The sequence below is a fragment of the Leopardus geoffroyi genome, chromosome A1 (assembly GCF_018350155.1).
Source record: "Leopardus geoffroyi isolate Oge1 chromosome A1, O.geoffroyi_Oge1_pat1.0, whole genome shotgun sequence".
NCBI lineage: Eukaryota > Metazoa > Chordata > Mammalia > Carnivora > Felidae > Leopardus > Leopardus geoffroyi.
In genome coordinates this window covers 89,623,146-89,637,354 of record NC_059326.1, presented here as the reverse complement: position 1 = coordinate 89,637,354, position 14,209 = coordinate 89,623,146, and the positions used below count along the sequence as shown (strand labels likewise).

General features: G+C 36.6%; 1 protein-coding gene across 3 annotated transcripts in view; it reads left to right on the top strand.

Annotated features, from left to right (window-relative positions):
- The window catches only part of CNOT6 (CCR4-NOT transcription complex subunit 6), a 76,816-nt gene that overhangs the window by 48,741 nt on the left and 13,866 nt on the right, over positions 1–14,209 (top strand). For 2 of the 3 annotated variants that reach the window (XM_045484469.1, XM_045484461.1), the window contains exons 3-4: positions 3,578–3,764; positions 6,193–6,278. The exons of the other annotated variant lie outside the window; for it this stretch is intronic. In XM_045484469.1, coding sequence (XP_045340425.1) covers positions 3,578–3,764; positions 6,193–6,278 — 273 coding nt within the window. The remainder of the gene's footprint in view (positions 1–3,577; positions 3,765–6,192; positions 6,279–14,209) is intronic. 3 annotated transcript variants of the gene reach the window in all.

The window sequence follows — 14,209 nt, the reverse complement described above, 5'->3', positions numbered from 1 at the left end:
ATAGTATTTTTTTTCTTTCAGTATATTAAAGATTTTGCTCTGCTTGTCATCTCTCTCGTACTGTTCACAAGTAAAAGTCTGCAGACATTTTATCTTTGTTTCTCTGTGTAATTATTTTTCCTTTGGCAGCTTTTAAGATTTTCTGTTTATCATTTGTTTTAAGCCATTTGATTAAGATGTGCCTTCCTGTAGTTTTCTTTTTTATTCTTCGTGGAGTTTTCATATACTTGGGGGTTCATTGAGCTTTTTGTGTCTAGGTTTATAGTTTTCATGAAAAGTAGAAAATTTTTTGCATCTCTTCATTGTCTTCTTTTTTTTCTTTTTGGTGATAGCCCAAGATATAATTCACATAATTTATCCACTTAAATGCACATTCAGTGGTTTTGTATATTCACAGAGTTGTGCACCCATTACCACAATTAGTTTTGACAACATTTTCATTGCCTCCAAAAGAAACCCGATACATATTAGCTTTCATTTCACCTCAGCTAGCCAGACCTTGAAAGCATTAATCTTTTTTCTGTCTGAATGGATTTGTTACTCTCCTGGACATTTCAAATAAATGGAATTATGTAATGTGTGGTCACTAGCTTTTTCCATTCAGCGAATTATTTTTAAGGTTCAATCGTGCTTTAACACATATTAATATTTCATATGTTTGAATATACCACATTTTATTTATCTGTTGACAGACATTTGGATTGTTTCTGTTTCTTGACTCTTAAGAATAATTCTGCAGTGAGCATTTAAGTTTTTGTGTGGACACGTGTTTTTCTTTCTTTTGGGCATATTCATCAGAATGAATTGCTGGCTCATGTGGTAACTTGTATAACCTTTTTGAGGAATTGCCATACTATTTTCCAAAGTGGCTTCGTTAGTTTACATTTCCACCAGCAGTATGTGAAGGTTCTAGTTTCTCTACTCCTTGCCAATACTCTGTCTTTTTTATTATAGTCATCTTAGTGGGTATGAAGTAGCGTATTATTGTTTTTGATTTGCCTTTCTCTGATGGCTGGTGATAATGAGCATCTTTTCAAGTGCTTGTTGGCCACTTGTGTATCTTCTTTGGAGAAGTGCCTGTTCTTTGCCCACTTATAAATTGAATTATTTGTCTTTTCTTACTGAGTTGTATTAGTTCTTTATATATTCTAGATACAAATATCTTATTAAATTTATGACTTTCAGATAGTTTCTCCTGTGTGAACACACTTTTCACTTTGTTGATGGTGATCTTTGAGGCACAAAAGGTTTTAATTTTGGTGAAGTACAGTTTAACATATTTTTTGTTGCTTATGCTGTTAGTGTCCTATCTAACAAACCATTGCATAATCTCAGGTCTTGAAGGTAAATGCCTCTGTTTTCTTCCAAAAGTTTTTGAGTCAGTTTTTGTATATGGTGTAAGGTAAAGGTTTAACTCTTAAAAGTTAAAACATGTGGATATCTGGTTATCTTTTGGGTTTATTTCCTAAGATATTTTTTTCTGTCCCCAACTCCCCTATTTTGGGGACTCCAATTACATATATATTAGGTTGTTTAAAGTTGTCCAAGAGTTCATGGACGTTTTTTTTTTTTTTAATGTTTATTCATTTTGAGAGAGAGAGAGAGGCGGGGGGAGAGCACGAGTGGGGGCGGGACAGAGAGAGAATCCAAAGTAGGCTAGCGCAGAGCCTGAGGTGAGGCTTGGTCTCACAAACTGTGAGATCATGACCTGAGCCAAAACTGGGAGTTGGATGCTTAACCAACTGTGCCACGCAGGTGCCCATGCATGTGTTTTTTTCTAGTATTTTTCTCTCTTTTCATTTTGAGTAGTTTTGTTGCTGTATTGTGAATTTTGCCCTGTTGGGCAATGCATATTTTTGTATTCCTATAACCAGTATTGAACTTTATTTTGGGATACAGTTAGGTTACTCAGAAACAGTTTAGTTCTTTTGAGGCTTGCTCTTAAACTTTCTTAGGTGAGACCAGAGCAATCTTTAGGGCTGATTTTTTTTTTTAATGTTTTTATTTATTTTTGAGAGAGAGAGAGAGAGAGAGACAGACAGACAGACAGACAGAGCATGAGCGGGTGAGGGGCAGAGAGAGAGGGAGACACAGAATCCGAAGCAGGCTCCGGGCCCTGAGCTGTCAGCACAGAGCCTGATGCGGGGCTCGAACTCATGGACCGTGAGATCATGACCTGAGCCAAAGTTGGACGTCTAACCAACTGAGCCACCCAGGTGCCCCTGATTTTATACTACTAATAAGTCCAGCACCTTGTGAGTTATGATACATTTTCTTCTGGTAGTTGGCAACACTAGCTAGCTTCAGTTCTGTGTAAATGTAGGGATTGTTTTTACTTCTTTTGGGTGTTTTTCCTTCTGGCTCAGGCAATTTCTCACATGTTTATACTGATCAATACTTAGCTGAAAACTTGAGGGGGAACTTTTTCCCATCTCCAGACTTCTTTGTTTATCGCTTCCTCTCTGGTACTGTCTCTGCCTTTGTAAATTCTGGTCATCTTGGCTTCCCTGCTCCAGAACTTAGAGGAGATCACTGTGCTGCCCTTGGGATCTCCTACCTGTGCAGTCCAGGAAGCTGAGACAGTTGTAAGGCCTGCCTTGTTTGTGATCATTTGGGGATCACTCTTCTGCACTGGTTGAAGTCTAATCGCTGAAATTTGTTGATTCATATATATTGTCTGGTGTGGTAGTTGTTCAGGTAGGATAGTAAATTTGGTCTCTGTTACTCCACCTTGATTAGAAATCTTAAGATTGCTTTTTCAGCCAATAGAAAATCAGTTCTCAAAGACTAGTGTATTTCCATTACATCTGTTTGTTTCATTCTGTCTCAGACTAGATCTTAGACCATTAAAGAGATTGGAGGAAAGTTCTTAGATGGATTGTAGAAATGATTGTCATCTTACCAAGAAGTACCAAAGTACTGATTTAATGTTACATTGAAAGAGATTACTTTCTTAGTTACTGAACCCGGGGTCTACTACTGTTTGATTATGACTTCATATCTTTGATATTTCTGGGCAAGTATTTTTGCTTGTAAATTATTCAGTACAGCTTTTGTTTAGTTATATGATTCTTGATGCAGTTATCACTTGAGTACACTGGTCTTAAAACTTTGTTAAGCTGAGAATATATGGTTTACCTTTTTTTGGCAGGCAGAATTCTTGTTTTCTAGAGTATAGATAGGAACAGCCTCCGAGAGAGGATTTGATTTTTTTTTTGCGTATCCGAATTGATCGTGGTGACATACTAGATTTATCATTACTATAAATCATTCATATCTTTCTTTCGTGTCATAGCTGAGGCAACCTTAAAGGATAAAGTCTTAGCTGTTGTGCTCTTAAAAAACAATGATGCATTTTAAACACTGAGATTTTTTTAGTTTGCTAAGTAGAGCTCATAACCTAATCATAGCAGTACGTTGTCCTAGAATAGGTAAGCTTTCTCCTGTTAAACCCTTCCTCACAATGTTTTGAAAGATAGGTTATTATTCATTGAAACATCTAAATGTTATTTGATCCAGGGACCAAATTGTAGACAACACCATATAATCCTTTCCCCATTTTTTCCTTCTCTTACAGGAAAAGTAAGAAGCTTAAGCTCATCTTTGTGGTCACTAACTCACTTGACAGCTTTGCATCTGAGTGACAATTCCCTGTCCCGCATTCCTTCAGACATTGCCAAGCTTCACAATCTGGTGTATCTGGACCTGTCCTCTAATAAAATCCGGAGTTTACCGGCAGAACTCGGAAACATGGTATCACTCAGGTGTGCAGATTCGACTTCTTTTCTGACTTTAACCCCCTACAAACAAAATAGAACACTTATTTTGCTAGGAAACTGCACTACCAATTAAATGGTATTTGAACAAGAGCAAACATAATTGTATCCCTTGTAAAGTTTTCTGGGAAAATTGAATGTCAATAAATAATAAATTAGGTAGATTCATTGCCTAAAATTTGTTTTATTGCTATGTTATGTGTAATATACTTTATTCCTAAACAAAATTTTTGGATAAAGTGGGGGTAAATAAATAAAAGGCAGTTATGTTAATCCTACATACGGACTCTCCTGTTACAAACAATTGTGGTGCTTTCCCCTCTAAATTCTGGGGTACCATATTATGCTTAACACAGGGTCCAGGATACCACTGCCAAGGAATGACACCTTTTTGGCCATCCCAGGGCTTGTACGCATGATAGTAATAAAGCCTGGACTCAAAAAAAAAGCTAGAATTAGTCACTGCATTTGGAGGACTACAGTGCGGAGTAGAGGAGTAGATAGGATATGGAGTCACACAGTTCAGTTTGGAATCCTGTGACTTTGCCATTTACAAGTTGTGTGATTTGGGGCAATCTCCTTAACTTTGCTGAGTGTTTTGTTCTCTGTAAAGTTACTGTAAAGCCTACCTAGCCAGGGCTGAGATTAGAGATACCTGAGATAATGAGTAAGAAACTACTAGCACCCTGCTGGACACATACTGTATTTAATAAATGGTAATTGCTATTTCTTTTATTATCCCTGTTTTTTTGTATGGTGAATGGGATCCACCCAAGTTGAAAGTAAAGCTAATTTCTAGTTATTATGTTAATCCCAGTGGAAAAATCTTGCTCCATATCGTATTACTTGCCTTTTCTTTTATTCCCCTGGCTGTTTTGCTGCTTCCTACCATTTGCTGCATAGTAAAAAGGAATAAGGACCTCGTGAGAGTTTCTTTACCTTTGTTATTCCCACTCCAGCTTTTTGACATTGTTTTGGGCTTAATTACTGAGTATATACCATGACCATTTTTAATCTCCTTAAAAGACCTCCTTTCCCATGTGATATATGTGGAAATAAATGGGAACAAATTATTTAGACTTGTTTAGTTTATGGCCTCACCAGCCTCTGGTTCACTAAGTAGTAACCGAGGTTCATTTAAATTCTAAGAACCAGGGATTATACTGGTTCTTTTTTTTTTTTTTTTAGAAGTAGTTCTCCTCACCTTTAAAAATTGATAAATAAAACTTACCGCAGAAAATTGTAAGTATCTCAGTGTTGGGTCTTTGTTTCTTTTCACTACTGAAGATTCTTTTGGTAGTTCATAAAAAAATATTAATTGTTTTTGTTTTTGTTTTTGTTTTTTTTAATTTTTTTTTTTTCAACGTTTATTTATTTTTGGGACAGAGAGAGACAGAGCATGAACGGGGAAGGGGCAGAGAGAGAGGGAGACACAGAATCGGAAACAGGCTCCAGGCTCTGAGCCATCAGCCCAGAGCCTGACGCGGGGCTCGAACTCACAGACCGCGAGATCGTGACCTGGCTGAAGTCGGACGCTTAACCGACTGCGCCACCCAGGCGCCCCAAAAATATTAATTGTTAATAAAGCTTCCATTATGTCTAATGTGAAACTTTAAAATTTGGAGAAATATTAATGGTAAACTTAATTTTGCAGCTGTCATAAGCTATTTTCAGTTGGTGCTACATGATCATTTTAAATCTCATTTAACAATTCACTTGTTAGGCTGTTTTATCATTTCCACTTTCTTAAAGTTGTGTAGTAGACTCCATGTGGCTGGATCAGTGCTGCTCTTGGGCAGTCTGTGGACTGTGCCCATTTGTAAACTGTGTCATCAGCCTGCAGTGAAATAGACAACGTGTGAGAGCAGTTTTGTATCTATTGAATCTAATGCACTTTAAAAATATGACTTGTGCTTTGTTGGTCTTTTTTTTTTTTTTTCTCCTCTCTTTTCTTGAATTAGAAATTAAAAAAAAATTTTTTTTAAATTATTTAAAAATATTTTAAAATTTTTTCAATATTTATTTTTAAGAGAGACAGTGTGAGCGGGGGAGGGGCAGAGAGAGAGACAAACACAGAATCCAAAGCAGGCTCCAGGCTCTAAGCTGTCAGCAGAGAGCCTGACACAGGGCTCAAACTCATGAACTGTGAGATCATGACCTGAGCTGAAGTTGGATACTAACCCAGGTGCCCCGGTTTTCTGTTATTTTTAAAATGTTTGGTCTGTGGCAATCTGGGGTTTTTTTTTTGTTGTGTTTTGTTTCTTTGCTACATCATTGTTTGAGAAGCACTGTATTAGACATTGGAATATAATATAAAATTTTTCATTCTGAGAAGAATATTAGAAATTATAGTGCTGATTTTAGCCATGGGTTAAAAGGTAATATATGTTCTGATGTGGAATTTTTACATCCGCAGGGAACTCCATTTAAATAACAACCTGTTACGAGTTCTACCTTTTGAGCTGGGAAAACTGTTTCAGTTGCAGACTTTAGGCCTGAAAGGTATGATTTCTCATATTTGTGCTTCTTGTGGTTTGTATGTTGTGTCTTTGAGTCTAAAGAAGCTGTAAGAGGGGGATCTTGTCGCCAGGGATTTGCAGGCTCACTCTTCCCCAGACTTCATCAATTTTTTAGGTACATCCCAGTGGTTTTCTCTCTTGTCCACCTGGAGACTGTCTGCTAATCTTTGTATTCCTTTTTACTCCTAGCCCGACTTTTCTTTCTTCTATCCTTTGTTTCAGTCAGTTCAGTGTTCTGATGATACATTCCTCAGATCATACTTTATGTCATCATACTATAAATGGCTTTCTTTTAAAATTTTTTTTTTTATGTTTATTTATGTTTGACAGAGAGAGTGCAAGTGGGGGAGGGGAAGAGAGAGAGGGAGACACAGAATCTGAAGCAGGCTCCAGGCTCTGAGCTGTCAGCACAGAGCCAAACATGGGGCTCAAACTCATGAACTGTGAGATCATGACCTGAGCCGAAGTCAGATGCTCAACCAACTAAGCCACCCAGCCACCCTTTGGCTGAGGCTCCTTAAAAGCCCTTTAAAGTTTTGTTTTAACTTTGAAAAACAAAAATATAAAATGTAGCAACATCAGAATGAACAATTAATATTGTATCACTTTTGTGTCTGTTTTCTAATACAAAGAAATAGAACATTACAGAATGTAAAAACCCTCTTTGTTCTTCTTTAGGTCCCTTTCTCATCCCAGAAGCAGCTACTGTTTTATGTCCTCTTAGTTTCAGGTTTTGTAATCTTAACAGTATTTATTTTACAAAAATGTGTTCATTTCTCTAAGGATTCACAAACTTTATTTGACATTAGGGTCATTGGTCACACATGTCCACATTGTGTTAATGTGTATGAAAGCCTTGGAAGCGTTGGGGAGTGATAGGGCAGTCTTTGTGGCACCTTAGTTTTTGAGGATCCCTTGCTCTTTCATTTCAGAAAGATCCTCTAAAATGTTTGACATCTAGGTTTTAGGTTTCTTTCTTTGAAATAGAGTTTCACCGATTTTTTGGACAAATCCATTACTTTTCTGAGCTTGCCCCACTCACTTGTTAACTTCTGACAACCGCTGATTTGTTCTCCATTTCTAAAACTTTGTTATTTCAGGAATATTGTGTTAGTAGAATCATGCTGTATGTAACCTGAGATTAGTTTTTTCCACTCAGGTTAATTCTTTGATGATTCTCGCAGGCTGTTGCATGTTTGCTTCTTTATATTGATGAGCAGTGTTCCATGGTATGGATGAATCATGGTCTGTTTAACCAGTCACCTGTTGAAGGACATCTGGCTGGTTTCCAGTATTTGGCTATTGTGGATGAAGCAGCTATGAACAATTCTGTGTACAGATTATTATGGCACATAAGTCCTCATGTCTCTAGGATAGATACCCAGGAATGCAATTGCTTGGTCATATTTTAGTGTTGTTTAGTTTTTTAGGAATCTGCCAGACTTTTCCAGACTGGCTGTACTATTTAACATTTTCACCAGTAATGAATAAGTGATCCAGTTACTCTGAACCTTCCCCAGCTTTGGTGTTGTCACTATTGTTATTTTAGTTTTTCTGATAGTTGTGCAGTGACATCTCATTGTGGTTTTAATTTGCATTTTCCTGTTAGGTAAAGATACTGCACATTTTTGCATGTGCCTACTTGTCATCTGTATGTCATCATCTGTGGAATATTCTTCATGCCTTTGCCCATGTCCTAATTGAATTGTTTTTTTACTGTTGAATTTTCAGAGTCCGTTATATTTTCTGGATACTAGGCCTTTGTCAAATATGTGATTTGCAGACATTTTTTCCCCAGTGTGTAGTCTTTTCACCCACTTAACACACCCAGTTCCAGCGCTGTGGGGCTTTCCCCCACACCAACAAGCAATTCTAGGATACCAGCTAGATGTCCTGTAATTCAACTAAATTCTGACACTACCTACCCAAAGATAGCCTCAGATTCCATGGATAAAAGGTTCAGTCCCACAGGACTGCTACTTGCCCATGCCTCCCTAACTTCAGATTCCAGTCACAAGGCCAGGTTGTCACCTGTGCTCCTGATCAAGGTTCCCGCAGTCCCCTCCTTGGGTTTGATCAGTTTGTGAGAGTGGCTCACAGTAATAAGGAAACCCGTTTACTCACAGATTCCCAATTTATTATAAAAGGATATAACTCTGGAGCAGCCAGATGGAAAAGATGAGTAGGGCAAGGTATGGGGAAAGGGCACAGAGCTTCCATGCCCTCTCCCTCTCTCCGAGAGCACCAATCTTCCCGAGTCTCTATTTGTTCACCAACCCAGAGGCTCCTTGAACCCCATGCTTTTGGGTTTCTGTGGAGGCTTCATAACATAGGCATGACTGATTAAATCATTGGCCTTGATGATTGAGCTGACTTCCAGCCCCTCCTGGGGGACTGGGACTGGAAGTTCTAACCTTCCAGTCACATGGTTGGTTCCTGTCAGCCAGCCCCCATCCTCCTGTGGAGGCTGAAAGTTACTTCATTGACACAAGAGGCACCTCTACAACTTCACTTTGGAAGAAATCCTTGAATCACTTTCAGGATTTTAGGAGCTTTAGGAACAGTGGATGAAGATCAGATATGTATTTCTTATTATAAATCATGATGTTACACAGGGTCTTTTCTGTAACAAAAGGTTTTGGTTTTGATGAAGTTGTTTATCATATTTTCCTTTTATGGATCCTGTGTTGTGTACTGAACGTTTCATGGCTTTATGTTTTACATATAAGTCTGTGATCTGAGTTAAAATAGAGCTAAAAGAAGTAAAGGAGTAGTTCAAGTTTCATTCCTTTGTCTGTGAATGTCCAGTTGCCCTAGCACCATCTGTTGAAAAGTCTACCCGCCATTGAATTTCCTTTACACCTTTCTCTCGAATCAGTTGGACATATCTGTGTGGATCTATTTCTGGATTCTCTCGTCTTTTCCATTGATGTATGTGTCTGCCCCTTTGCCAATAGTTACTTGAAAGTTGAAATAAGGTAATTAAGTCTTGAAATAGGATAGACTGATTCCCCTACAATAGTCTTTTTCAAAATGTTTTTAGCTATTTTAGTTCCTTTGCCTTTCCATATATATTTAGAATAGTGCTGTCTATAGTTAAAAGAAATATTGCTGGGATTTTGATCAGAATAGTGTTAAACCTGTATATCAAATTAGGGGAGAATTAACATCTTTAATATGTTGAGTGTTCTGAGCCGTGAATATGCCATGTCTCCTTATATTTAGAATTTTGATTTTTTTTTCATCAGTATTGTGTAGTTTTTGGTATATAAACCACATAAATGTTTTGTTAGATTTATTTCTAAGTCTTTTTGTTTGGGTTTCTTTTTCTTTCAAGTGGTTGTAAATTATAATGTATTAAATTTTGCTTTCCGTGTGTATGTTCCTGGACATAATACAATGGATTTTTTTTTTTTTTTTTTTTAATTTCACCCATCCTCCCAACCCCCACCCCCTTCCCTCTGGCAACCACTAGTTTGTTTTCTGTACTTAAGAGTCTGGTTTTGTTTGTTTGTTCATTTGTTTTGCTTTTTAGATTCCACATATAAGTCGGATCATGTATTTGTCTTCCTCTGTCTGACTTATTTCACTTAGTATAATAACATTCCATTGTACGTACATACCACATCTTCTTTATCCATTCATCTATGGATGGATAATTGGGTTGCTTCCATATCTTCTTGGCCATAGTGAATAATGCTGCGTGGAATATTACTTAGCCATAAAAAGAGAGAAAGCGCAAGATCTTGCCATTTGTGACAACATGGATGGATGTACAGGATATTTTATACTCAGTAAAATAAGTCAGACATGGTTCATATATCTTTTTGAATTGGATGGATTTTTATATTTTTATATTAGAGTCTTAGGAGTTGCTTTTTTTGGTATACTTAATGGTAAAATTTTGGGGAATTTTCTATGTAGAAAATTATGTCATCTGGAAATAGGGATAATTTTATTTCTTCCTTCCCAATATGTCTGCTTTTTCTTTCCTTTTCTTGACTTATCGTACTGACTAGAACTTCCAGCATCATGTTGAATAAGAGTTGTGAGAACAGACATCCCTCTTTTTCCTGATATATGGAAGTATTCTGTGTGCACTATTATGTATAACGTTAGCAGTAGGTATTTTGTAGATTGTCTTTATCAATTTGAGGAAGTTTCCCTCTGCCCTTTTGCTGAGAGTTATTAATCATGAATAGGTGTTTAATTTTGTCAAATGCTTGTTTTGTATCAGTTGATATGATTTCTTTGTTAGCCTTGTAATTGATTTTTAAATATTGAACCAGCCTTGCATTCCTGGAACAAATCCCACTTGGTCATGGTTATAAATCTTTTTATATATAGCTTACTTCTGTATGCTAATATTTTCTTAAGGATTTTTGACTCGATATTCATAAAGGTATTTGTCTTTAATTTTCATTTATTTTATGCTCAATTTGTCTGGTTTTGGTATCTAGGTAATGCTAGCTTTATGAAATGAATTTGAAAGTGTTCCCTCATCTTTTGTTTTCTGGAAGAGAGTCTATAGAATTAGAGTTAATTCTTAAAGTGTTTAGTAGAATTTTCCAGTGAAACATTTCGGGCCTGGAGATTTCTGGTAGTTTTTAAATTTTGAATTCATTTCCTTTAATAGGTATAGGGCTATTTAAGTTTTGTACTGGGTGAGTGAGTACAATTTGTGTATTTCAAGGAAATGGCCGCATTCATATATGTTGTTAAATTTATGTATCTAGAATTGTTCATGGTATTTTCTTATCCTTTTGATTTCTGTAGGGTTTATGTTTTTTATATTGGTAATTTTTGTCTTCATTTTCTTTGTGAGTCTTGGTAGAAGTTTGCCAATTTTATTGATCTTTTCAAAGAAACCGCTTTTTAAAAAAGTTCTCTTTTTCTGTTTTCAATTCATTGATTCCTATTTTTTAGTGTTTTTAATCCTTCTTTTTGCTTTCAGTTTATTTTGCTCTTTCTAGGTTCTTCAGATGGGACTTAAATGTTTATTTTGAGAGAGGGAGCACTCAAGTGGGGTAGGGGCAGAGAGAAGAAGAGAGAGAATCCAAGCAGACTTAAGGCGGTCAGTGCAGAGTCTGATGTGGGGCTCAATCTCATGAACCATGAGATCATGACCTGCGCCGAAATAAAGAGTTGGATGCACAACTGACTAAGCCGCCCAGGCTCCCCTGAGACTTTTCCTTTTCTAATGTATACATTAGGTGCTATAAATGTCCCTCTTGGCTCTGCTTTAGCTGTGTCCAGCCTCAAATTTTGTGTCCCTTGGACACTGGACAAGAATATGAATTGGGTAGAATTTTCTATAAATCTCAACTGGATCCTCTATATTAACACTAGGGTCTGTTAGATTGATGGTATTTAGAGGATTTTTTTGTCTAGTTCTTTTTGTTTGCTTTTGTCTAGTTCTGTCAATTGTGAGATGAGTGCTGAAGTATCAGCATAATTGTAGATTTTTCTATTGTCCTTTCAGTTCTATCAGTTTTTGCTTAAAATATTTTTTAGTTCTTTCATTTTGTGGATGCATGTTTAGAATTGCTGTGTCTTCTCCTTTATCATTACATAATGTCACTTTCTCTAGTAAATTTATTTTCTCTGAAATCAACTTTATCTGATATTAGTCACCCTTGCTTTCCTTTTGTTAAGGTTTACATGACGTATATTTTCCCATCCTTTTCTTTTCAGCCTTCTTGTATTGTTATATTTGAAGCAAGTTTCATGTGATAACATACATAACTTATCAAGTCTTGTAGGGTTATCATTTTACATTTTGAGTGAACTAATAGAATCTCTAACTCTATGACCTTTCATATGCCCCCTGTTTATAGTATCATTGTCTTAATATTTTCTCTACCTATATTTAGAACCAAGTCAGTGTTACAAAGACATTTTAACGGCTGAACATGAGTTAGAAACCTTAAGTGAAGGAAAGCCTATGTTTGCCCCTTTTTAAAGACCATGGTCTTTTTTCTTATGTTCCAGGGTTCCTTCTTTTATCATTTCCTTTCTATTTAGAGAACTTCTGTTCTGATTCTTTTATAGTAGGCCTGCTGGCAACAGATTCTCTTAGTTTTCAGTCCTCTGAGAATGTCTTTATTTCTCCTTCATTCCTAAAGGCTGTTTTCACTGGGGATTGGTTCTGGGTTGTCAGTTCTTTTCTTTCAGCACCTAAAGCTATTGTGTCACTTCCCTTTAACCACCATGGCTTGTGATGAGAAATCTGCTCATTCAAGTTGTGTTTCCCCTAGTTCTTACTCTTACCTAGAGGGAAGGTGTTTTACTCTGGCTGCCTTCAACATTGTCTTTGTCTTTAGTTTTTAGAAGTTTAGTTGCTGTGTGGTTTGTTGTGGGTTCTTTTGAATGTGTCCTATTTGGATTTTATCAGACTGTTGAATCTGCACGTTTGTGTTTCTCCATATCTGGGGAGTTTTTCAGCTGTTATTTGAGTACTGTTTCAGCTCTGTGCTTCTTGTTGTCTGTTTCCATAACTCTGAGGACATGAACCTTAGAATTTTCTTGTGGTCCTACAGGTTCCTGAGGCTCTTTTCATTTTTTTTTTTTCAGTTTCCTTTCTGTTGTTCTGTTGTTCAGTTTCCTTTCTGTTGTTCCTTACTGTCTTCCAGTTCACTGATTATTTCCTTTGATGCTTTATTTTGCTGTTGAACCCATCCACCGAGCTTTTTATTTCATGTATTCAGTTTTTCAGTTTCAATATTTCCATTTTTAAAAATATGTTTTGTTAATTTGCCAAAACTTTTTCTTGGTTGAGTCTTCCTATTTTTTCATTTATTTCAAGCATGTTTGTAATTTCTCATTGAAGTGCTCATTGAAACATGCCTGCTCTATTTAGGTCAGATTATTCTAATGTTTTTGTCATCTTGGTGTTGAGTCTTGTTTATCTTTATTCATTTAGTTTGAATTCTTCCTAGTTCTTGGTAGGATGAGTGATTTTCACCTGAAACTGGACGTACTCATATTATATTATAAAACTTTGGATCTTACTTAAACCTATTTTGCTCTTTCTAACTGCTCTGGCAGAGAAAGTGAGGGGGGCAGTATCTTTTGAACTTATTTCATTTGGCATGGTTAACATCTTATAATCACTTTATAATGATTTATAAATCATTTGTCCTTTTCAATTTATAAAATTTATTATTAGTCTTTCTTAAAGTGGAGCTATGGTATCTAGGACCTTCACTGTTCAAAACAGTTCATTATACTGTTAATTTTCATAAGCACATAAGAAATCCTTCTGAGAGGATTTGAGACTCTTGTAGATACATGTAAATCATTGCATTTGCTTTAATTTTTAGCACTTATGAAACCGTCATTGAATTTACAGATGGCTCACAGTCCTGAGGTTTTCCCTTTTCCTTAGTGACTACATCTTTTTTAAAATTAAAAAAAAAAATGTTTTTATTATTTTAGAGAGAGAGCATGAGCAGGGGAAAGGGGCAGAGGGGGAGAGAGAAAGAGAATGAGAGAATCTCAGGCAGGCTCCATGCTCAGCACAGACTCTGACAGAGGGCTCAATCCCACAACCCTGGGATCATGGGATCATGACCTGAGCCAAAATCAAGAGTCAGATGCTCAACCGATGGAGCTACCCTGGCGCTCCAGTAACTTGATCTTAAATCAGATCTGTCCCATCTTGTTATTGCTTTATTTAGTAGAGTTTTTAAAAATCTAAATGAAGACTACATCTGTCATGAGGATATCTTCGTGTTTGCTTTGTTGCATCTTAAGTTTTGATTCTCTGATCCATTATAGTGGCTGTCCTCTTTCCCTTGTCCTCTTTCCCATTCTTCCCCATCCAGTTTCACTTGCTTTTGATTGTCATAAAAGTGTTGATGACACAGGGCCAGATACAGAGCACTATTAGATATCTTCTAGATTGACATTAGT